Source organism: Xenopus tropicalis, chromosome 1 (genome assembly GCF_000004195.4).
Source record: "Xenopus tropicalis strain Nigerian chromosome 1, UCB_Xtro_10.0, whole genome shotgun sequence".
Lineage (NCBI taxonomy): Eukaryota > Metazoa > Chordata > Amphibia > Anura > Pipidae > Xenopus > Xenopus tropicalis.
The window spans coordinates 35,379,972-35,404,303 of record NC_030677.2 but is presented as its reverse complement, the minus strand read 5'-3'; the positions used below and the strand labels follow the sequence as shown (position 1 = coordinate 35,404,303).

Genomic DNA, 24,332 nt, shown 5'->3' with positions numbered 1-24,332 from the left:
ATTTCTGCACTGCCTCCTAATATCTCCCAGCCCTGCCTGCATCTGTGCCTTGATTGGTCAATTTTACTGTCTGTCAAGAAAGCTGTCCTCTGATTGGAGAATCCACAAGAAGAAAGATCCAATCAGAGCATAGCAGAACTGGCTTGCAAGAGATTTCCAGGACAGTGTAGAAACGGAGTGAGGATTTATTTTTCTAAAGTTCCAAGCGTAGTTTAGCCTCCCCTAGCCTTACTGTAAATCTGCCTATGCCCGCCCACCCAGGCGGCCGCCCTCTGAGTACGTCACGCAGCTCAGCTGAGCCCTCCCCGGAGACCCGCCTGCCTGTCCCGCTGCTTTGGGTGCCAAAGTGAGAGCTCGGAGTGAAGCAGCCGCGATGGCTCCTGTACTTGTGGCTGAATCCGCAGAATGGGTCGGGAGAGCGCTCCTGAGCGTCAGTGAGTAACCGGGAGGGGCGGGAAGGGAATGGCGGCCTCTCCATGGAACTTCGGCTGCTGCCGGGTGCTTGTCCCTTCAGCTGCGCACTTGGGAGCAAACATGGGGGGCTCCCCCGGCTGGGCTATACAGTGCAACCGAAAGTGTGGGGCTGTGCAGCTAGCAGCGCCCAATGGCCGGCTTGTAAGTGGGTTAGGGGTGTATAGAGTTGTTGGGCTGGGTACCTCCCGGTTTCCATAGGGGTATGGTGTGTGGGCGGGATGCTGAATCGGGATGTATGTGGGCAGTGGGATGCACTGTTCAACTAACGGGTCACTGACTGCACCATATATTCTACTAAACATTTTAGTCCCGTTTCTGTATAATTTAATTGCTATAATTGCTCTGTAACTGGATCTGCTGAGTTTCTATTGACTTGTGCAGGTCTCCATTTGGTGGGATGCTGGGAGATGTAGTTCTACTGCATGGCAGCTTTGCTTTATAGAACAGGCAAGGGGAAAGTGAAGGCTAGTCCCTGTGCCTGCTTGCTCCTCTGAACTGTTTTGTGATCTGCCCTGTTTTATAGTAATTATATATATATATATATATATATATATATATATATATACACACACACACACACACACACACACACACTGTCTCATCTACACTCCGTGACATTAAACCTTACTGTGTCTCCAGTTTATTGCTCTGAAGCACTTGGGTGTGTTGACTTTATTTATTGCCCCTGGCTTTCAGAACCTGTGGGTGTATCTGTATAAGAACAGGTTGCTGATCCCTGTAATGCCACATAGTTTCTGTTCTGGTTCAGTGGAGACAATTAAGCACTAACGCAGAAAGAAAACATTTTTTAGAATAGTTTTAATCATTCTTGTGTTTATTTAGCTTACAGGGGACTGAAGAAATTCAGCCCTACAGCTCAGCATTACCTTGAAGTTTGGATTTGTTGACCCTGTAGCCCCCAGCCAGTATGTATTGTCTGTGCAGATCCATGGTAAATTCCCGGTGCTGCAAGGAAGGAAGGAAGGGGGAGTCACTAACTGCAAGAAGTTTGTATGTTTACCCTGTACTTGTTTCCTCCAATGGTCAAAAAAATATATACTATAAACATAAAGGATAACTATCCCCAGTCACTTGTAGGGTTAGTTGCATTGCTGTGAGTCTGTAGCCTGCCCCACACCCTGACCAGCCCCACACAACCCTGCTCAACCCAGCTCATCTTTCAGATCAGTCTGTAACAAGAACAATACAGTGAGGCTAAGGTAACCAAGTTCCTTGCTTCCTAGCAAAATCCTGCAGCTAGAAGTGTATGAAATAATGCGTCAGGGCATTGTGAGCAGGAGTATTTCCCTAAGTTATTCCTCCGGCACAGAGGGTTATTTGTACAGGGACATATGACAGTTCGTTGTGGGGATGATTCATAAGACACCTTTCTTGTGCAAATCAGAATAAATCTTACATGTACAAATATAAGCTAAAAATATGAATACTTGGTTTTAAATATTAAGCAAGCTAATGTTACACTAAGTAAAAATTCTGGCCTGTGATGAGTACAATTCTGCTTCAAGGAGAACAAAAAGTAAAATCATGATCCCCTTAATCGTTCTTGTCATGTACTTCCTACCCCAGGCTTGTGCTCCTCTTCTTCATAAAATGCACCGGCCCATCGTACTTTGCCTGTAAGAGTCGCAGTTCTGTTCCAGTGCCCCAGGCATCCCCTGTGCATAATAAGGCACATGTGTGGTGAGAAAGTTCGATCCTGTTTATGTGGTGACCCAAGGATGCCTGGGGCGCCCACACTATATGCTGAATATACAAATATTTATCACAGATATAGCAATTGATTGTAGAGTCTTACCCCCAAATCAGGTGGGTCCAGGTGCTCATGCCCCAGACCTTCAGCTTAGGGAGCCCATATAGTGTGGGTGTACACAAAAAGAGAAAACAGCAGGCAGGCACTTCTGGTATCCACAAAGTATCAAAAAGTCATAAGAAGCAGCTAATCGTATTCATAAAAGTCAAAATTTAGTTAATCCATAAAAACAGACAGAAGCCTTACGCGTTTTGTACCTAGGGGGTCTATGATTAAGTACCCCTAGGTATGAAACGCGCAAGGCTTCTGTCTGTTTTTATGGATTAAATAAATTTTGACTTTTATGAATACGATTAGCTGCTTCTTATGACTTTTTGATACTTTGTGGATACCAGAAGTGCCTGCCTGCTGTTTTCTCTTTTTTGTATACGCCCACACTATATGGCCACACATTGCAGATATTGAAAAAGAGGAGGCCCAAGATTGGAAGCAAGTTACTAGAACCATTGGGAGGTCCCTAACAACTTGTCACCCCTCTGTGATTCTACCTTCTGCTGTCCTTTCAGCACAATAATAATAGCGCCCAAAGATACATGAACTTTAATTAGCTTAGTGTATGTATGTATATCTTTATTTATAAAGCATAGTGAAAATATTAAGAAAAGCAAGTGTATGTGTGGTAAACGCATATAGTGACAGAATGAAAACTCTATGTGATTCCAGTATGATAGTATAAATGTGAGCACTCTGTGCCCCTTCATGTAGTCTCATCCAGTTCTACGTGAAGGCAGTGTATCACAAGTGTAGGCCTCAGGGGATAAAGGTTTTACTTTACATATCAACGTATGTTCTCTGCCTTCTGGTTTCTCTTTCACATCCCCAAGTCCCCAAGTTCTGTGTATCTTTTTCCCTAACTTGCCATGGGATTGTAACGATATGATACGTTTTGTAACAGATGTTAATTTCTGTGTGTGTTTGGTAACATACGACAAATGTATGCTTTTTCAGTCAAATAATTTGTAATGGGTTTCAGGAGTGAGATCCACAGTGCAGACCAAGGGGTATTAGTGCTGGGCGGTATACCGGTAAAAACCGATCACCGGTGTTTTTTTTGAAACCGATATGCATTTTCTACATACCCCCATACCGGTGTGCTTGAATACTTCCGGGTGCGCACGTGACGTCAGCGCGCACGTGACGTCAGCGCGCACGTGACGTCAGCGCGCACGTGACGTCAGCGCGCACGTGACGTCAGCGCGCACACTCTACAAAAGCGCCATCGCATTCAGAGTCGGATACCAATGTGAGCGGTCGGGGGTGGGGGTGCGGGTGCCTGGCAAGTAATTATATTTTATGTGAAGGGGATGGGGGGGTGTTATTTATGTGAAGGGGATGGGGGGGTTGTGATGGGGTGGGGGGTTATATTTATGTGAAGGGGATGGGGGGCTGTTTGGGGTGGGGTGGGGGGGGTGTGCGGATGGGGGGTGTTTGGGGTGGGGGGTGTGTGCGGATGGGGGGTGTTTGGGGTGGGTTGGGGGGGAGTGTGCGGATGGGGGGGTGTTTGGGGTGGGTTGGGGGGGAGTGTGCGGATGGGGGGTGTTTGGGGTGGGGTTGGGGGGTGTGTGCGGATGGGGGGGTGTTTGGGGTGGGGTGGGGTGGGGGGTGTGTGCGGATGGGGGGTGTTTGGGGTGGGGGGGGTGCGTGCGGATGGGGGGTGTTTGGGGTGGGGTGGGGACGTGCGTGCGGATGGGGGGGTGGGGGGGCTGCGTGCGGATGGGGGGTTGTTTGGGGTGGTGGGGGGGTGTTTGGGGTGGTGGGGGGGGTGCGGGTGGCGGGTGTTTGGGGTGGTCACCTAATCATGCATGGGGAAAAAAAAATACCGTCAAATACCGTGATACCGATATAATTTTGAAAAATACCGTGATATAAATTTTTGGTCATACCGCCCAGCACTAAGGGGTATCTGAGTACTTGCGATATGCATATACATAGCACCTCTGTGCTTATATTCTGCTGCAAGTTCTTCAGTTTAAGGGCACTGCCACACGGGTCTGATTCTCAGCCTGCAGGCCAAGAATCCGCCCTTGCACTCTTACTGATGTGCCTGTACCCGTATCCATTGCATTGGCCCAGGTGGAGATGTGCGCTCTGTGTGCCTGCACTAGGGCCGACACAGTGATTCTGGGTGCAGACACATCAATACATTTACACTTCAGGCTCGCCCTGTTGTACAATATCGGCTCCTGCAGCTATGAAGTCTATGTTATCTTTTTTCATACTACTGCTGGCTTTGCAAAGTTTATATTGTCTTATCTGTTTTAGCCCCACCCCCTTTTTGGCAACATTTGCATTGTCTAATTTATTTACTTACCCTTAAAATGAACTTTTGGTATGAAGCAGATAGTGGAATTATAAGATAACTTGCAGTTTAGCTTCAGTTTTTACCAGTTTTTTTTATTTATTTGTAAAATTTACATTTATTGGTGTGTAGCTGCCAACCTTGAAATTTTGCTGTGTTGTTGCTAAGGCCTTATTATTCTAGCAACCAGTTAGAGGTGTGGAAGTCAGAATTCAAAATGAAAAGGAGAGGACCTTAATAAGAATACCAATGAAAATAAAGCACCATCTTCTTTGCATTCTTAGGCATTGGCTCTCCCTAATTAGGTGAGGGCATGTACAGTACAGAATGTCTTTATTCATCTCTACTCTGCACAGGGGTGAAAGTTCCCCCTGACACCCCCGGTTTGTTTATTTTTAATTTCCCTTTTAACTGTAAAATATTTATTTTAAAAGATCTTGACTTGCTTTTCCCCTCTTAGTTCCCAGCATATTTGCATACTTTCCATGTTTCCAGCAGCCGGGTATCATGTGACCACAAAAAAAATGCTGTTCCTATACATCACTGAAAGGGAAACTCACACTCATTGCAGCTCTAGTTTTGTTACTCATTGCAGCCAATCAAATATCTTCTCCTGTTAGTCTACTGTAGTCTGACCAAAGGTCAATATTGATCGAGGCTACTGTACCTCCACAGTGTAGCATGCATGTGATTGAGATTAGCATTTCCGTTTGTGTGTGGCCTGTAGTTGTGTGAGTAAGCTGTATATTTCTGTGTATGTTTGTTTATGATAAAAGGATATCCATGCCTTTCCCTGATGGTACCATTTTGTGCCTGCCTGATCCAGAGAGAAATTGCTGATGCTGCAGTGTGTGGCATTGTGATCGCACAGGTTAGGAGACATTGTGTTGTGTGGTTCAGTGGACATTTTAGCTAATGTTTGAGATAGTACAGTGGGAGACTTGCATGGATATAAGAAGGTTCTCTGCTCTCGCAAGGTGCTGGGAGTTGTAGTGTGACATCCCTGTTTGAAAAGGAACAAAGCATAAAGTGGTACACCTGTTTTACTTGCCCCATAGAATGGAAAAATGCTATTTTCAGTCTTTGATTGGAACACCCTTGCTGCATATAATTAGTTCTATTCTCCTTGTGTTGAGTGATATATCAGAAATATAGGGATTTTTTGTTTTATTTTGGGCCACAACACAGTCTGCTGCAGTTTATATTTACTATCTATAGACTCGGGACCAATGATTGGAGCATAGTGCAAGCCTAAGTGGGTGGGGGGGAACTGTTGGGCAAGAACAACCAATGCAGTCCTTATTTAATGGTATTTAAACATGCCTGATACATATCTATACCTGAGCCAACAGACTGCTGGCTTAATTTGGAGGAGCCTAGTTGAAAGGTTTTATTGACCCATGTATTGCCAGCTTTAGTGTTCTCACGGCTGTACAGGAACATATCAAAATGCTACACCAGCATAGGTTTACCCTGTAATAAACACAGGAGGCAGAAAAAGAAGATATCTTGGCAATATGGCGGGTATTTGCCTTGGTCTGGATAAAGCTGGCCACACATGGAGATATGCTCATCAATTCCCAATTTGCTGCCTGTACACTTGGCCAAATTCGGTAGAACCAGTCTTAGGCCCAGAGCCAGATCATACTGCAGGAGTACAGTGATTACACAGGATTTTCAAACCTGGCCACCTTAAGTCTCTAAAAGTGAGGGAAATTCCCCAGAAGAGAAGGTAGCTCGGAATGTTCAGCTCAAACAAAGCTAGCCTTAAGGGAGTTTCAGTACAGCTGGTTAGTTGTACAAACAGACAAAAGAGCTACATTACCAGCCTTTTCACTCTATTCATATTAGCTGTTCAAAGGGAAAAAAAGGACTGTAAGGACTTTGAAGAAACAGATTACTGTGATAGGTATATTAGGGGTTTCTGTGGCTCTTAACAAATTTTGGTTTTGGAAGGCAGAGTTCCCCTTAAAAACACTCCGCAATAAGTATGTTCAGCACAACCCTATTCAGTACATTTATGTAAGTAAGGGGGTGTATTGCCTTTTTAAGACATATAACAGTGGCATTTTTGTTTACACAGTCCACTTATTTCTGATGACAGGTGTTTCCTATGTATTTCAGTGTATATGCAGGGGATTAGTAGACAGGTATTGCTTAGGACCCTGTTAGACAACATTCTTGAGAGACCTCTGCCTGCCCGCAAAAGCTAAGGTTTGGACAGCATGTTTTCCAGATTATTGGGAAGTAGCTGTTGGGTAAGGGCTCAGACTTTTTCACCACCACAGTTATGTTTTGAGAGAGAGTAAAGCTGACCATACTTACCCAGTTTGGCAGGGCAGTTTGGTGAATTTCAGCTGGCTGTCATTTTCAGCAGATCATCCATGATCCTGATCTTGATTGATCTATCCAAACCAGTGTATGGCCACCTTAATAATAGGTTTGGCCTTTGCAGCTTAACATTTCCAATGGCTTTAGTATGTAAGTCAAAGGGTGACCTTTGGTATTAAAGCATTACCTTTATTATACATTATTATACCTGTGTGCACAAAAGGTAATGACTTCTGCACTATGATCCATTCTAGCAACCCTGAGTGTTTTCTAGTTTGTTGTGTGGATATTCTGTTCTGTGTTTAGTAAATGAATCATGCGTGTTGTTTGTAAACTGGTTCTGTTGTAGAGATTTTTGCTCATTAGAGGACAGTGGCTCTATCTGAGATTGTTCCTCTTGTGTAATGTTCTTTCTAGTGTGCTGCCTTTCTCCCAGACAACCCACAATCCTGTTACAGTAGCACATAATGGAGGATATACCCTGTGTGTGAGTAGGCTTTTATGTACCTTTTGAGTCTTAGTAAACAGCTTCTAATTTGTGTATTTATAAGTATTAAAGTAGTAATTTACTTTTTAGCTACTCTACCCTGGAATTGTAAATGTATCTGAGTCTTTAAACTGACCGTGCGGATGCATCTTTACTAAGGTTTGCATTACCTTGGTCAGATTTAACACTTTCCTGACAGTGAGTAAAGCGTTAATGAGTTAATTGATGCAGATCCATAACTCAGCAGGTTGTGTGCCGCCTGTTTGGAGCCGCTGAACACACATATTCATCTATGGGGTGCAAGAGCTCGGCAGCATTGCTAAGGCCTGACACCCCTCTGAATCGCTGATCCCCGGTGCAAACCCAAAGTGGGGATCAGCTTTTTACAGAGTGATAACTATAATTGCTATTTTTCCAATAGAAACTATAGTAAATAGACCCCTTATATGTATATGGGCCCTCTAGGCACTGATATTTACTGCAGGCTGATGTCCCACACAGAGATTAGTTGCCTGCGATAGATCTCTGCCACCGTGGCCGACTAATCTCTCCTAAATGCCTTTCAACTGGCAACAAAGGGAATTGCTGGTGGAAAGACCTCTGCTTCTCTCTGGGTTTTTGAAGTTGTGCAAAGTTTTCTCTGCATGGGACATAAGCCTCAAGGGTTGTAGTTGCTAGGGTAGGAAAAGGCCCAGAAAATATAGCATTTGTGGCTAACTTCATTGTTTAGTTCTTGTAAAGCATTTACACCAGGGCCTCATACCAGGATAATGTACTCCTCTCCCTCTTCCTGGAACATTTATTCACATGTTTCACGTGATTTTGTTTAAGGTTTCAGTCTATCTGTAAGGTACAGGCAGGTGTTCCGTTCATGGAGTTGGGCCCGCTGCCCAGTGCTATCTCTGCACTCCTGCTCTGACTTGTGCTTATTGCACTTTTCCCCTAAAGGCATTGGTTTTCCTTCATTTATAGGCACACACTTTGTCTTTTATGCATGCTAATAGTGCTGAGCAGTTTTCGCTTACTAAAAAGATCAGTTGTTTAAAATGAAATCATTTTATATAAAAGTCTAATTTTTCTGTATCTGTATTTATTTCGGTAGGTTACTCTTCTGTTGACACTTTTTGGGGGAAAAGTGTGATTATTTTATAGTAACTGTCTCTTAGCAAAGAATTATGGTAAAATGTTGTACATTATGTTTTTGTGCTTCTGTACCAGCCCAAGGCAACCACAGCCCTTTAGCAGGGAAGATCTGTGCCCCCAAAGATACCCCAGTAGCTCCCCATCTTCTTCTGCTGATTCCCTGCCAATGCTCTGTGCTGCTGTCACTTACCTGAGATTAGGGGCCCACTCATAATACACTGTATATATAGAATATAAATGTCACAATGTAAGGCTGATTAGTAAATAATACAGATAATTACTACATGGCAGCTCAGAAACCAGTGCAGCTAGCATCAGAATGTAATAATCAGCCCTGTAGCATCAGTTTTTATTACAGGCCATCCTCGTTTTCTGCTTGATACTTTGCCATAACCCCTAAGCTTAGCTTCCCAACAGCTGTTTAGAGCACACTGAGCATGTGCAGTGTCACTGACACTCCTAGCAAAATCTTTGAAAACCTGAATCATTTCTGTTATAGAGATTCTTAAACTTTAGGCTGGTGCAGTAAGTTAAGTATATAAAATACAGCATTTCTACCATTATTTGGTTTTTAGGGTTTAGTTCTCCCTGGGTATAGGGAGGAGGTTACCAAATAGCGAGGGTTAGACACATGTAGAGGCAGTACTGCACTGATGAGACAATGGCCACCAGAGCTGCCCAGCTGGAGGTCCAAGTGCAGGATGTAGTCCTGCGATAGATTCTTGTAGCCCCGGCATACTCAAACGTTCCACCGACGCTGTGTCCAACATCATCATGTGATTATAACCTTCGTTTATTTATTTTTTTATGGTTTTCAAACTATTTGCCTTCCACTTATACACTCTTACAGATTTCAAATGAGGGCCATTGACCACCGACAGCCACAAATGTGTTAATATTGTTTCTTCTTATTTCTTATCTTACTATTCAGACTCTCTCCAATTCATAGCCCAGTCTTTCATTTAACCCTCACAGCTTTAACCCAGACAGCTATTGAAATTCCAAACTGGAGACCTGCTGAACAAAAAGCTTATTAACTGAAAAACCACAAAAAAATAATACAAAAATGAAAATTGCAAATTGCCTCAGAATATCAATGTCTATGTCACATTAAAGATTCCTTTAAAGGTGAACAATCCCTTTAAAGGTTAAATTAGCAAAATTGTTGTGTCTTGGCTTTACTGTCTTTAGCTTTACTATTAACAAGGGTTTGGATTTGGTTTGACAGAGTGCTTAAGAGTTGGCTAAGTTCAGTACTTGCAAAAATATCATGAGAATTGGCTGAATCCCAGTTTATGGATCCATAAAGGACTCTGTTTTGCACTTTATAGCACAATGTACTTTAGCCATAATGTATCTCTTAGTAAAACACAAATGAAAAATGCAAAAAGAGGGGACACACCCTGCACCGTGTGCAATTAATCCCTGTGCTGCTATTTCCATTCATTCAGCCGCAGGTCTACAGCCAAGACTACAATAAGCACAACACTCCACAATGTTTTAACTGCCCGGGAATACAACAGTGCTAGTGTATTATACAGGAACATAATGCAGCTTTTCTGGTTAGTATTTATATGCCCTTTCTCAGCTCTGGTCACTTTACCCTTGAATAATTGCCATTGAAAGGCAAGAACATACAATTTAGGTTGCAGAAAGAAACCAAATATAGGCAATTGTTTAATATAACACAGCAATCAATTCTAAAAAGTGCTTAAGAATAAGCCACCTGATACACATGAGAATACTGCCCTAGACCCTGAATAAACAATAAAGTTATACAAGTAGTAGGCAGTATTGCACACAAAACATTTACTTGGTGTGCAAAACAATCATAAATGTATCCAGGTAACATTTCCTGGCTGCTGTTTAATAGCAAAAATAATTGCTATGGGCTACAACACCTGGGCAAACTTATATGAGTGATAGTTTCTTGAAACGGCAGTCAATGGTAAAAATATCATATGCTAAGGTTACCAGATGAGGAGAATGAAATCTGGGTACACATTAGAAAAATGCTCAGCAACAGCCTCAAAATAGTTAGGCTATGTCTGTTTTTGTTCCTGCCCCATAAACCGCTCTCCTCTCTTTATATAAACCTTTAGAGCTCTGTAGTGATCACTGAGCAGCAGACCTTTCTGTTTAACTATAACTCCCATCATTCTCAGAGAAAATCCCAATCTCTTTGGCTGAAGATGTTGGGAGCTCTATTTACTAAAATACCAGTTTGGGGACACAGGTTGATCCCTGGAAGCAGCTAAAGTTGAGCGATTGGGTTAACTGTAACATAATATATTGGGATAGAATTCCCCCTAGATACAGTAACTGGCAGTACAAATACCCCAGGACACAGGCCCATAGCTCTGTACAGATACTCATGAAATACATAGAATTTTACTCTTTTTCCTTGTTTCATAATGCCTTTTCTTCTAATTTCTTTTGTCTTTCACTCCTTTTTTTTACTGTCTCTTTGTTATTTACGCCTTAACCTGCAATCTCAGACCTTCTAATACTCTGCTCCCCTCTTTTTCATTTTTCAGTTGTGTCTTCTGATGTTCCTTTCTTAAGAATGCTCTCTCCACACATAAGGGAAGATGCAGGCAGCTTACTAAAGGCGGCACTGACCAAATGGAATCTGTTACATACAGTGCTGGGCAGAGCTCTGGGATTGGAAAATCTGCAAAGAGTTTATGGGTGAATATTTAGCAGACTCTCCTATCTTACAACTCTCTTTAGTATCAGAAATGTATACAGACTAGTGGGACTGTTTTCTGGGGTCAGTTCTCCCTGGGGAGCAAACTCCCAAAAAACTCCCATATACTAAAATAAAAAAAAAAATAAAAAAAATTACCACAGCAACATAAGGTTAGTTGACATATCTTTATTGCTTGGAGCAGCTGTAGCTATACCACTCAGTACTTGGACTTTTAGAAGCAAAAAGATTATTCCACTGGAATGACTATTTGGAAAGTGGGTCTCTATAACCTAGGGCTGGGCTATCTTGGGTGACTTGCTGCTGCCTGTGAACTTGCCAGTGAGCATCTGAAATTGGCTAAGCGGCTCAGTAGCACAGATGGTACCCTCCATATGTATCCTGCGCTAGGGTCCCTATTGGTAGCTGTACAGAAAGGGAGGTAGAGAATAAAAGGAGACCCAGCAATAGATATTGTGACACAAGGGGTGTTTTATCAATATACACAGTACAATTGGCAGTCACTAATTGCCATTGCAGCACATTCTTTCACCCACCACAATATCATGCAGCATTCTATTTAAAAGGGATTCTTTATTGTACTTGTCGGAATAAAAAGTATTAAAGCCTGGAGATAATGGGAAATATTACGTAAAGTGTGCTAGCTCTGGCAAAAAGACAAGTTAGTAAGATGCTTAATGTGTATCTGTAAAATATAGTTTTCCCCTAAAATCTAAAGCAGTCTTTTAAAAACATTATAGTGAGACAGCAATCTGTGTGCCGCCCTAGGTGGCAGGAAATAATGCACAATCGGGTAAATGTGCCTTAAAGCTTTATGGATGAATGACCTTCCTGTTGTTTTTATACCTAGAGTGTATATATATATATATATATATCTATATAATACATCTATATAATACATCTGGGGTTTCCAGGACATTGCAACTCCCTTTTGGGAAGTATACGCCTACGTGACATATTTTTAACAGAAAGCTGAGGGGCATGTTGCTACTATAGAAAACAGCGCACAAACTTGAAGGGCTTGTGTCTGTCACTTAAGAAAATACATGCAATTCTCAGTGGCTTTGGTGGTGGATGTTTCAAATATTTCTCATTGAAATGGATACAGATTGTATTCACATAAGGTTAAACACTGAAAAGCCTAGTAAGTCCTGCTGATTCGTGCGTATTAACACAAATTATTGCTACGTAGCATCATGTAGAACTTTGTCGAGTCAACTGCCAACTGGGTAAAAATATCAGGGCTGTGGAGTCGGTAGATACATTCTCCGACTCCGACTCCTCAGTTTCTGATACTTCCGACTCCACGACTCCGACTCCTCTGTTTTTAATATGCTAATGTATTTTATACATTCATACAGTCAATGAAAAGCATGCTTCATGGTCACTCAACGTGTTCGTTTATGCACTGCGTGCATTGGGCTTTATTCTTATAGCAGAGAAGTAATTAATTATGAGTGTTTGTGAATTGGGACATTTAAACTTGCTTTATTTTTTTTTTTTATTCCCATTTAAATTTAGTAGGAGTCGTAGTCGGTTCATTTTTTGCCGACTCCGACTCCAGGTACCCAAAATTGCCTCCGACTCTGACTCCACAGCCCTGAAAAATATTCCTATGTTGTATGTATCAATCTGCAGAGAGCAGAGGCTAAAGTGTGAGCTCTTCTGTGTGGGAAGCAAATGGAAGTTTTATAGAGGAGAACCCATATAACTTTTGTTCAGTTTCATCACTCACTTTTGTTCTATCCTATGATGTTAAAGGAGAACTATACCCCTGAACAATGTAGGTTTCTATAAAAATATATTGCATAAAAACAGCTCATATGTAAAACACTGCTTCATCTAAATAAACCATGTTCATAAAAATATATATTTTTACATGTATGTGCCATTGGGAATTCCTACAAAAATTAAGGGCTACCTCCTGGGATGATATGCTTGATGGTGCAAACAAACAAACCAAGGACACATATACATGCTAGGTCACATCAGTCAATGAATAGACAAAGTATTTTGCTTCCAGGTGATCTCTGAGGGAGCACACAGCCCATCACTAAATGGTGGCTCAAGGGAAAAAATGTAAAAGGGCAATATTTACTGATATATACTGTATATTTCAGTTTTGAAATATTCTTTAAAGGACAAGGAAAGGCTAAGTCACTTGGGGGTGCTAAAATGTTAGGCACCCCCAAGTGACTTAAATCGCTTACCTTGTACCCTGGGCTGGTGCCCCTGTTAGGAGAAAACAGCACCAGCCCGGGGTACCTGCAGTGCTTTCTCTTTCCGCCTTCGTTTAGCTGCGATTACACGACAGGCGCATGCACTGTAGAGTGACAAGCCGACTTCTCTGTTAAAGTTCCGCTTCTCACCCTACTGCGCTTGCGCATGCACAGAAGCAGGAAGGAGGAAACGCTGCAGGTACCCCGGGCTGGTGCTGTTCTCTCCTAACAGGGGCACCAGCCTGGGGTACAAGGTAAGCGATTTAAGTCACTTGGGGGTGCCTAACATTTTGGCACCCCCAAGTGACTTTGCCTTTCCTTCTCTAATACGCCACCTAATATGATATAAACTATCTATTGGTTAAGTATTCATTCTGAGTGCAAAGTTTTTCTTTAAATTAATTTACAACCATATAAAGAATTATTAATAATCAATGTAACTTTATTTATAGACGTTTACACCTCTAGTGACCCTCAAAACTCGAATTCGGACGTTGAAAATACAACTGTCGACAACAACCCCACCAACCCGCAATATGTAGCCTTTGTGTTGGTGCCCATTTTTTTCATAATGGGTCTTATCGGAGTGTTCATCTGCCATATGCTTAAGAAGAAGGGGTATCGCTGTACTACTGAGGCTGAGCCTCCAGTGGATGAGAAAATCATAGGAGAAAAAATCGGTATGTTCAATACCTTTAGATTGTAAGCTCTTTTGGGCCAGGCCCTCTTCACCTGTTACATTGGTTGCTTTCTATGTTATTCTGTTCTGCGAAGAAAGGAGCAGCAATCGCTATGCGACGATCGATTGTCGAGCCTAGCCTGCTTTCTGTATAGGAAGGAGTCAGGCTAGGCTCGATCAATCAATCGTCGCATAGTGGATGCAGCTCCTTCCTTTGCCTTATGGCCGTAGTGCAATTGACAGGGAGCCAAGTTTTAGCAGGTTTTTTCTATTAAAGCATTTAAAATACTAAGTGGTTTGCAGGATAGGGCAGTTATTAGTGCAGGGTAGAATAGCTTTTTTACTTAAAAAATTTTAGTGTTACTTTTCCTTTAAGGTAGGAGAGGGGATGGGGAGGGGGAACTAAGGTACAGCAGACCCCGCGGTCTGGACCCCCTGCTGCCCCCCCACGACCCTTGCAGTCGCAGTCTGCTTGTATATGTAGTTATCCATGAGGGTTGAGGCTCCATGTGAATCCGCTGCAGGGGTTTTTATTTCTGGGCTTTGCACAGTGCAGTTAGACATGAGACCACTTGCTGGATTATTTTGTTTTAAAATCAAGTGGGATGCAGAGTGTCATCTCCTGCACCTTGATAGAATTGAACTGTCCTTCAGAACAGCCTTGTTAGGAATAGTTGAGGTCTGGTTTAGAGAAAGCATCCAGGGTTTAACAAGGCTGCTGTATAGATATCCCTGGCAGCGCTTTTATACACTTCAGGGTTATAGCACAATTACTAATAAACACTTGTACCAGCAGCTGGCTGATCTCTACTGCTGGAATCTTAAATAAATACAGACTATACATAAGTCTGTGGTGTAAATGCATTCCTTTTTATTATTGCCAGGTTCCTGCAGTTTGTTCAACAACCGTTTCTTATGCAATATAAATAAGCCCTATCATGATCTGGGCTGTGCAGTATAGTGTCATTGAGATGTACAGCTGCAAGAATGGTCAGCCAAATGTTCTAAACATAGCTTCTTGCTGATTTCTGCTTTTTTTCCCCCCTGTTATTAGAAATGCATGAAAGCATAGGGGATACGAATACTGACACCGTTGGTCATATTGTCAACTACATTATGAAGAACGAAGGTGGGTTGCAAACATTTTCCTTCAATCTAAACAGAGCTTTACCTCTAATAGTACTATTTACATTCAAAGCGATTCTGTCACAGGAAAACATGCTAATAGCTTCTCTGGCACAATCCTGCATTGAAATCCGTTTTTATATTTACTTTTGTAATGTGATGTGAGGCTAGCCATATTCTTCATTTTCCAGGTGCCCTCAGCCATGTGACCTGTGCTCTAATAAACTTCAGTCACAATTTACTGCTGTGCTGCAAGTTGGAGTAATATCCCCCCCACTCCCAGCAGCCGATCAGCAGAACAATGGGAAGGGAGCAAGATAGCAGCTCCCTGATACCTGTATTACTTATTTGAGACCTTATTTCATGTTACCATTTAGTGTAAATTGGAATTCAGGCCTAAAAAAAATACAGTACTGGACAATTATCTTCCTTATGACATAGGGTTGGTTGACAACTCTGTATATGGCTTGAATTACCTAAAAACTGAAAAAATAACATTAACAATACAGAGAATATGATGTAAACATATTATGTTATATGTTTTAAAGCCCAACTGATCTTGAAAGCTCTGTATCCCTTAGTACACCAGTGCCAAATACACTGTATATGTATAATTTTAATAGGGTTTCAGACTTGTATAAATCACAAAACCACACCAGTACAAAAGCAAATCTTCATGCTTTAGATTGCATGGCCATACATTCTAAAATATACCTCCACAACCTATATTTTATAAAAGTTAATTCTCAAATAGTACAGGCAGGGGACCTGTTCTCCAGAATGCTCAGGATCTGGGGCTTTCCGGATAAGGGACCTTTCAGTTGTAGTGCATATTTGGTTTTTCAAGGTGAGGGCAGTGAGGTTGGGGAATGCCCTTCCTAGTGATGTTGTAATGGCAGATTCTGTTAATGCCTATAAGAGGGGCCTGGATGAGTTCTTGAACAAGCATACCTGGGGACCTGGGGTTTTCCAGATAAGGGATCTTTCCATAATTTGGATCTCTAACTTAAATCTGCTGAAGAATATTTTACATATTAATTAAACCCAATAGGATTGTTTTGCCACCAATAAGAATTATTTATGTTAATTGGGATTAATTAAAAGGTAGAAATAAAAAGTAACTCATAATTAGAATACTTTTGCTTATAATGGAGCTTATAGTAGATGGCCTACCTGTAATTTGGCACTTTCTGGATAAACAGATCTGCACACCTTTATAATTAAGCATCTCGCTGCATGGAGTAAAAGGCCAATACCAGCATCCTGACAGTATTCCAGGCTAGAGCAGGCAGGAACTGATTCTTATATTTGATAAAAATGCGTCAGTATCATCTATCTATCTAATCAGTCATGTGTATGTGGCGCCTTAAAACAAATATTCAGCATTATGTACCTGATAAACTATTTCCATGACAGATAGGAGTAAAGTGGCATGGCTTGGAAGGTTGAACTTCCTTTGCGTAGGGTTATCTCCCTGCGTTTAAGCATATTGACTATAGAAAAGCAAACATGAACTCCAGTGAGGAGAAAAAAATCTCAGCCTTTGTCCTGGAAAATGGGAGACTGCACACCCCTGGGTGTTCCTTTCGTTAAAATGACATTTATGTTAGTTATAGGCCAAGAAAACCCTAATTCAATAGGGCATTAAAGAAAAGAAAGTTACCTGTCCCAATGCAGTTCTTGTCCAGCCCAAGGGTTTTTGCTGCATATTTTAGCTATTCTTCTAACATTAATCAATGTCACTTCAGAAACCTAAGTTTTTCGGTTATGTTCTTTGAAATAAATATATCCCAGAGAAGAACAAGTGTAAATATATAAAACTTATATTGTATCACAGAACATTGATTTAAATGCTGCTTTCTCTCTGCAGCTAATGCTGATGTTCTAAAGGCCATGGTGGCAGACAACTCAGTCATTGGGGAGACAAGTGTATTTGATCCCGAGAGGTAAGATGTCGCTGTTACTTATTAGCCAAGCTTTTGTTTGTCTCACATGCCTTGTGCTAGTTTCTCATCTGACCAGATCAGGCGCAGGGAACAATGTCTTCTGAATAGTAACATGACTGCTAGAATTGCACACAATCCCCTGACGGGCAAGTAGAACTGTACAAAGACCTGTTTCACATAGATCTGTTACCCACAGGGCTATATGTGCTAATAGCAGGCAAAAAACTGACACCAATCTTTTCATTTGCTAACTAACAATTACTGTGCCTACTGCAAAATAATTTTAGGGATATCCCCTACCCTAAGGCTAGTACCACACTGTTTATTGGCAGGCTGGAAATCAGGCAATCAGGTGGCCTGTGCTAGCTCCTGGGTCTGTACCAAAAGGCACTGTGTCAGCTGTGGTGCAGACATACGGAGCAGATTTGGGCACAAAAATGCATAATCATATTTCCAAATGTAGACCAGCTGATCAGTGGATGCTCTGCCTTTATCCATAGGCCGAGAATCAGCCCCATGTGGCTATAGGCTTACCCTTAGGATGCAAATATACCACTGGCTTTCACATCAGCTGCTGGGTTTACATTCTGTTGATAAACCTCTGTGAAGGCCCCTTCGAAGATTTTTTTTTTTGGGGGGGGAAATAGGGCCTGGAGTAGCATTATTATGCCACTGGCATAATATCTTGCCTGCTGTTGTGAAGGCTGATTAATACTGTTAAAGTAAAATAGTTTTTATGGTTCAAGCTCCCAGGTTTGTATTGTGTGACAGTTCACATTGCTAGGGGAAACATTATAATCACCCAGCACAGTGCTCCCCGTGGCATTTCTTAGCAGCAAGCTTTATACATTGCACCGAGTATGGGGGAAGCACTACTATTGTGTTTGTGGGGTTTAATTTGTTTGCATCGGTTGCAATTGATTATGTACCTCTCTTTTGATCTTCCCTTTGCTGTTCACATGGAAGGATTGGTGAGTGACCCGTTATATCTTTGCATAAATCACATTCTTGTTACAAAAATGTATTCAATCATTTGAAGAATGTGAAATTCTGACATATGCCAAGAAGCAACAATGTCCATAGAGGAATGTGATAGAGAAAATTCTGTGAGATAAATAATACAATTTGGTCAGATTCATTGTATTTTCATTACACTGCCCCCAAGATAGGAATCTAAAGTGTCATCAAATACATGGTATATGATATCAAATGATCCTTTGGCAGCGGCTATATATTGGTTATTACTGTTAGTACATCAGACATGGCGGCCTGTAACAGCAGCTGTGAAGGGACAGAGACACAGAGCTTCACATTCAGAGCCTAATTCTTTATTAAGCTTTAATTGTTTAGTCTTATAAATAATTTCTCCTTTGTGTTATTACCTTGTGGCACACAAGCGGCGCAGCAGCTGGCAGCCATTGTTCCTTGTCACTGGGTGCTGAGATCACTGTGTCTGTTAGCAATCAGATGGCTGAAATGGGCTGAATACTCCTTGGCTGCCACTTTCCGGCTGGTCTTGGTGACACTGACATACACTGTGCTAGTCATTTTCTATATCCAGTACAGTCTAAATCTGCACCCATTTTTCAAAGTCCCTTCATATTTTTGTGTAAACTGTGCTTGTTAGTTAGGCGCCACATTACTTGCCTTTATGTCTTAAATGCTAAATCCTTATTTGGTTGAACAGGTTTATGATGCAGTCTCTACAGTGGAGGTGAAAAGTAAACCCAATGTAGAGTATAACTGATAAACTAAAAACTTGTCATTTGGATTAAGTGTGGGAGGAGAAAGCATTAGTTACATTGTCCATTGAGCCTTAGATATATTTATCATTTCATCATATTTATATTTCTTTCTGTTCCCTTGTAGTCCCACTACTCCAAACACACCGACCAGTCCCACCAGTCCTGACACTCCTATGAGTCCTATCTCCCCAACTGAAACGCCGTCGAAGCATTCCTGCCATGGGAACCATTTTCACACCGTTGGGGGAGTGGCTGAAAAAAATGTGTGCACTCGCTGCACCAATAAAAGGTGGCACTTGATAAGGTCACCCCAAAAACATAAAGAGCCACGAAGAAGCCACCAAGGAGCAGTGACTGTTTTGTCTGTGGGAAGGTAAGGTTTCTCCTGTCATGAATCTCATAATGGGCCTGTGTGTAACCATGTGTCGGAAGTGTACTTCTTATATCAAGGTAAAGTGTAGTTCTCCTTTAAGTCAATGTTCAGTCTATTTTAGAATGTTTAGAATGCCTTTCTCTTTTCCCTCTTTCCAGCTTTTAAATGGGGGTCACTGACCCTGGCAACCAAAACCAAAACTTGGTTGTACGTCTATAATTGTATGATTCTTGTTATTTTTTAATTACCTTTCTATTCAGACTCTCTCCTATTCATTGTTCAGTTTTTCATTCAAACCACTGCCTGGTTGCTACCTAGCAGCCTTAGCAACCAGATACCTGTTAAAATTCCACACTGTAGAGCTGCTAAACATTGTCTCTGAATATCAATGTCTATATTTATACTAAAAGTTAATTCAAAGGGGAAGTAACCCTTTAACAGGGGTAAAATGGCAAATAACAGGTTACCTAGCTGAGCTACAGATATATGGATCCACCATATAACAAAATTAACATTCATAGTCAGCGACAGAGCCAGACACAACATAAATCATAGCAATTCCTATGCAGTCTCACATAGAGCTAAATGTAGGTGCTTTAGTCCATTGCTAATATAGAGCTGCAGTGGCAAGCTGTTTCCCTACAGTCATACTGATGAAACATTTCATCCCTCCAAACACAATCCACAGGTTCAGGGTCACCAAAGTGGAACCCAAGTCAAAAGAAAGAAAGAGGCTAATGGCTGAAAGGACGGAAGGTACTAATGGTGAGGTCCCTGCCACTCCAGTTAAAGTGGATACCAGGCAGAGAAGTGGCACAGATTCCGAGGTGAGTAGGCAAAATAACCATATTTGTATGCCCAGCTTGCTGGCCCAGCTATATGCTTAGAGTCCTATGATAGCTGGAGGGCAGCTATAGCACTGCATATTCACTTGACTTGTTATATTAAATAGAAGCCACCCAGTGTCATGGGACTAATGGAACCCACATGCATTATTGCAGTCCGTTCCAAGAATCACATGTTACTCATATCATGCTGGTGTTTAATTGATCTCAGTAAATTCCTGATTTGCTAGCTGGTGTGATGCACAGAATGCCCTGTTGTACATCTGTGCAGAACATGTTTGCACTCATTTATTGGCTTAATGGAGCCCATTGCATTGCTCCGCATTTGCTCTGCCTTGGGAATTCAATCATTTGTACAGAAAATTGTCATCTGACCTCTTTTCAATTGAAATTGTCTATGATTACGTTAAAATGGCAATTGAGAGGGCATTCTTCAGCACTGAATGGTAGTTGTGGGTTTATAAGATAAGCACAGAAGTACAGTATACTCGGCTTGTAGTAGTTGCCGATGCACACAATGGCTATTGGCCAGAGCAGTAATCAATGAGGCCAGCATATGGAACATTAGGAGACCACTAAAATCTCAAACCTGCATATGGTGCAGGAAATGGGTCTCTATTCCAACACCACATGAAGCACAGGGTACAGGTGTGAGCATTATAATCCCATATAACATATATCGTGTAGAAGATGGTACAGTGCATTGTAACATTATATGGTGCACAAGATGGTTCTGTTATTGTCCCCCACGGAATAGAAACTACAGGTGATAGCATTCTGCACCATATATTTTCCATTCATTGAAAATTATTATCCCCCCCCCCCTGAAGCAACATGTACTTCCCAATACCCCCAAAAGCAACATGTACTGTAAATTATGTCAGAATGTAAATTATGTCAGTGTTATATGAGAGCTTATATTAAAGCCTTTTTTGTGCTCCTATTTGTGTATATATTAACAAAATGTACTTATATTATTTCATTCCAGCCTCAAAGTCCTGTTGAAACCTGAGGAGTTAAGGTATTTATTTATTTGCTTGAGATAATAGGTCAGACTTTATAATAAAAATACTTTTATTTTACTTCTGTGTGCTTTAAATCCTAATGCTTCTTTAATGCTCCTGGAAATCTGTTATTCAAAAAGCTCAGTTATGGGAAGGCAAACTCCCACTGAGTCAATGTTAATCAAAAAGTAAAATTATTTCCTTTTTCTCTGTAATAATAAAACTTTACCTTGTACTTGATCCCAACTAATATATAATTACCCCTTATTGGGGGCAGAACAGCCCTATTGGGTTTAAATAATGTTTAAATTACTTTTTAGTAGACTTTAGGTATGGAGATCCATATTACAGAAAGATTAGGATCCAGGAAATTCCAGGTCCCATACCTGTACTAGCACTTTTTAAACTTCTAACTTCTAATACAATGAATTTGAAGCAACACCACCACCTGCTGGTCATTTTGGCCAACTGCCTATGATAAGTAAAACTTCAGATGATATTTCCTTGCTTGCTTATGGGGAAATTCATTTTGTAGCCAGTTGGTCGAAATAAGCAGCAGGGCCACTGTTATTGCTAATTTAATGTGCCACTAATTTGTTTTAAGGGTTTATATCTCCTTTACAGCAAAGCTGAAGCTGGGTGCTGCTGTACTTTATCTTACAGCAGCCCTGTGCCGAGGGAAGAGCCATGCAATATAAGTGCTATGATAAGGGCAATGTTTGGATAAACAAATCGCTGAATTGCATTATTTATATTGGAGTGAAATGTATATTGTAGTAGAACTATTTCTGCTATATGATCGTTTTGAGACCCCAGGGCAGTGATCTCCAACCAGTGTCTCAGAAGCAACATGTTGCTCACCAAGCCCTTGGATGTTGCTCCCAGTGGCCTCAAAGCAGGTGCTTATTTTTTAATTCTTGGCTTGGAGGTTTTGGTTGCATAAAAACCAGGTGTACTGCCAAACAGAGCCTCCTGTAGGCTGCCAGTCCTTATAGGGGCTACCAAGCCAATAACAGCCCTTATTTGGCACCCAGGAACTTTTTTATGCTCATGTTGCTCCCTAACTCTTTTTACATTTGAAAGTGGCTCACAGCTGAAAAAGGTTGGCGACCCCTGCCCCAGGGTAACCGAGGCGCCATCTAGTGGCCAGTCTGAATATTGTAATAGGTGTATTATTGAAAATGTAAAATTCTCGTGACTTTTTTCTTATTACAAACTATGTTCAAAATCAACCAGGGGCGCTGCTACCATGGGGCCAGTTGAGAAACTCTCCTCAGGTGGCAGCGCCCCCAAAGTTACCAGAAGCGATAACAAAAAGCAATTTGTGCAAGAAAACCCCCCCACAATTGTGAGGTCACAATTATATTGTTACTTTTTTATTAATTATCTTTCTATTCAGGCCATTACCTGGTAGGGAGACAACAAATCCAGGATTTGGCAGGATTCAGATTCAGCTGTATCTATGTGCCTGGCTGAACTGAAAGAGAATCCTTAAAATCATGTGACTTTTTGTCACATAAACATGAAAGTTGAAAATTTTTTTACTGTGCGCAGGGTTCTCTTCAGGGTTAAAATTAATATTCGCCCAGGTCTTTCACAAAGGATTCGGGGTTCTGCTGAATCTCAAAATAGTGGATTTGGTGCCTGTCTACTTCCTGGTCAGTAGCTTAAAATCCCCAAATGTGGAGCTGCTGAAAAAAAGCTAAAAAAAAGAGAAGAAAATAAAGACTAATTTCAAATTGTCTCAGAATATTCCCATCTGTGTCATAATAAGAGATAATTTAAACATGAACTGCTTCTGAGCATATTAATAGCTTCTGCCTCTGTTAGTAAAGCTTAGTGGGCATGATTGGTACCCAGATGGCATCTGTGTGAGCATTCTGGCCTGTCAGTACCAATCACTGATTCCATTGAGCACTAAGGTTTTGTACTCAATATGTGACAGCGATTAGTATGGCAGATACATTCCCTTGGTACCATCATGTGCTGAGAGGGATATTGCCGTGTGTTCAGCAACTGAACCTTTAATGCACAACTTATTGTTACAAAAAATTCTCACCATTGGCTACTCTGGTACCACCACAGCTCCATTAGCGCTTTCTGATTGTGTAACATCTCAATTCCAGATTCCCAGTTAGTAATATCTTTATGGGCCTCAAGGGGGCAGCATGTGACTCCATTTTCCCATTTAGATCATTATTACTATCAGGGTCATTGCCCTACAAGCTTATTCACAGCATGGATCGTTTTCTAGTGCATTAAAGGCATTTCCAACAATCAGGGATCTTTTTTCATTATTCTAACTTCAATAGACTGATGAGGGCTAGCTGCTGATTGGTTGCTTTGGCTGAGAAAAAGTAAATCTAAAATGGATTCACCATCTGTTTTTCAGTGCAAGAAGCTGTGAGTATTTTATCTGGGTCCATGGAAGATAAGGAAGCGGCATTATGGAGAGCGGCAGATATACCTAGGAGCTGGCCACTGGTTCGGGCTTTATGTGAAAGTATGGATCTTCCATTCTATACAAACAACAAGAACTGCCTTCCTTTATATTTTGTATTTTTAGTGGAATTTTTCTTCTGGTGAACTTTTAACATGTGTATATGTAGACTGGCCCTGTATGCCAGATATGGTTATATATATATATATATATATATATGTATTTCACCTCCCAGCAGGTGTCCTGACTGTGCCTGTTTGTGCGAGGGCTAATGTTATAGGTGCTGGGGGCTTCCCCCATAGTAACAGGTGCCTGGGACCCCCTGGCCACAGTGCAATCCATTGCTCAGAATAGGGTGAAGGCTGCTGTAAATAAAGCCACGCTGTATAACACTTCTGTTTGTCAGCTGAGGGTATCGGTGATTCTCAGAAGGACCAACCAACAGACTGACAGATCTTGTCCCCCAAAGTGCCAGCCATGGGTGCCGTTTCAGTAACCATATTGTTCTTCACCAACTATCTGCTCGATGTGACAAACTCTTCTCTGCGGCTTAGAGGCCCATTCAGGTTTCCATTTCTCCGGGCCATGATTCACTGTATCTGGAGCCACCGCTGCTCTTCACTCCCTGCTGTTCTGATTGTTCTGGCTCTTTGCACCATTGATTCGATCAGTAGGAACACT

General features: G+C 41.6%; 1 protein-coding gene across 1 annotated transcript; it reads left to right on the top strand.

Moving 5' to 3' along the window:
• Positions 1-271: 271 nt before the first annotated feature.
• rell1 (RELT-like 1) lies at positions 272-24,042 on the top strand. The gene is given in 8 exon segments (NM_001113093.2): positions 272-434; positions 13,947-14,174; positions 15,228-15,302; positions 17,169-17,244; positions 19,114-19,362; positions 20,051-20,189; positions 21,196-21,228; positions 23,604-24,042. Coding segments are annotated over 7 exon segments (852 nt in total). The 5' UTR covers positions 272-373; the 3' UTR covers positions 21,220-21,228; positions 23,604-24,042.
• The last annotated feature ends 290 nt before the right edge of the window (positions 24,043-24,332 follow it).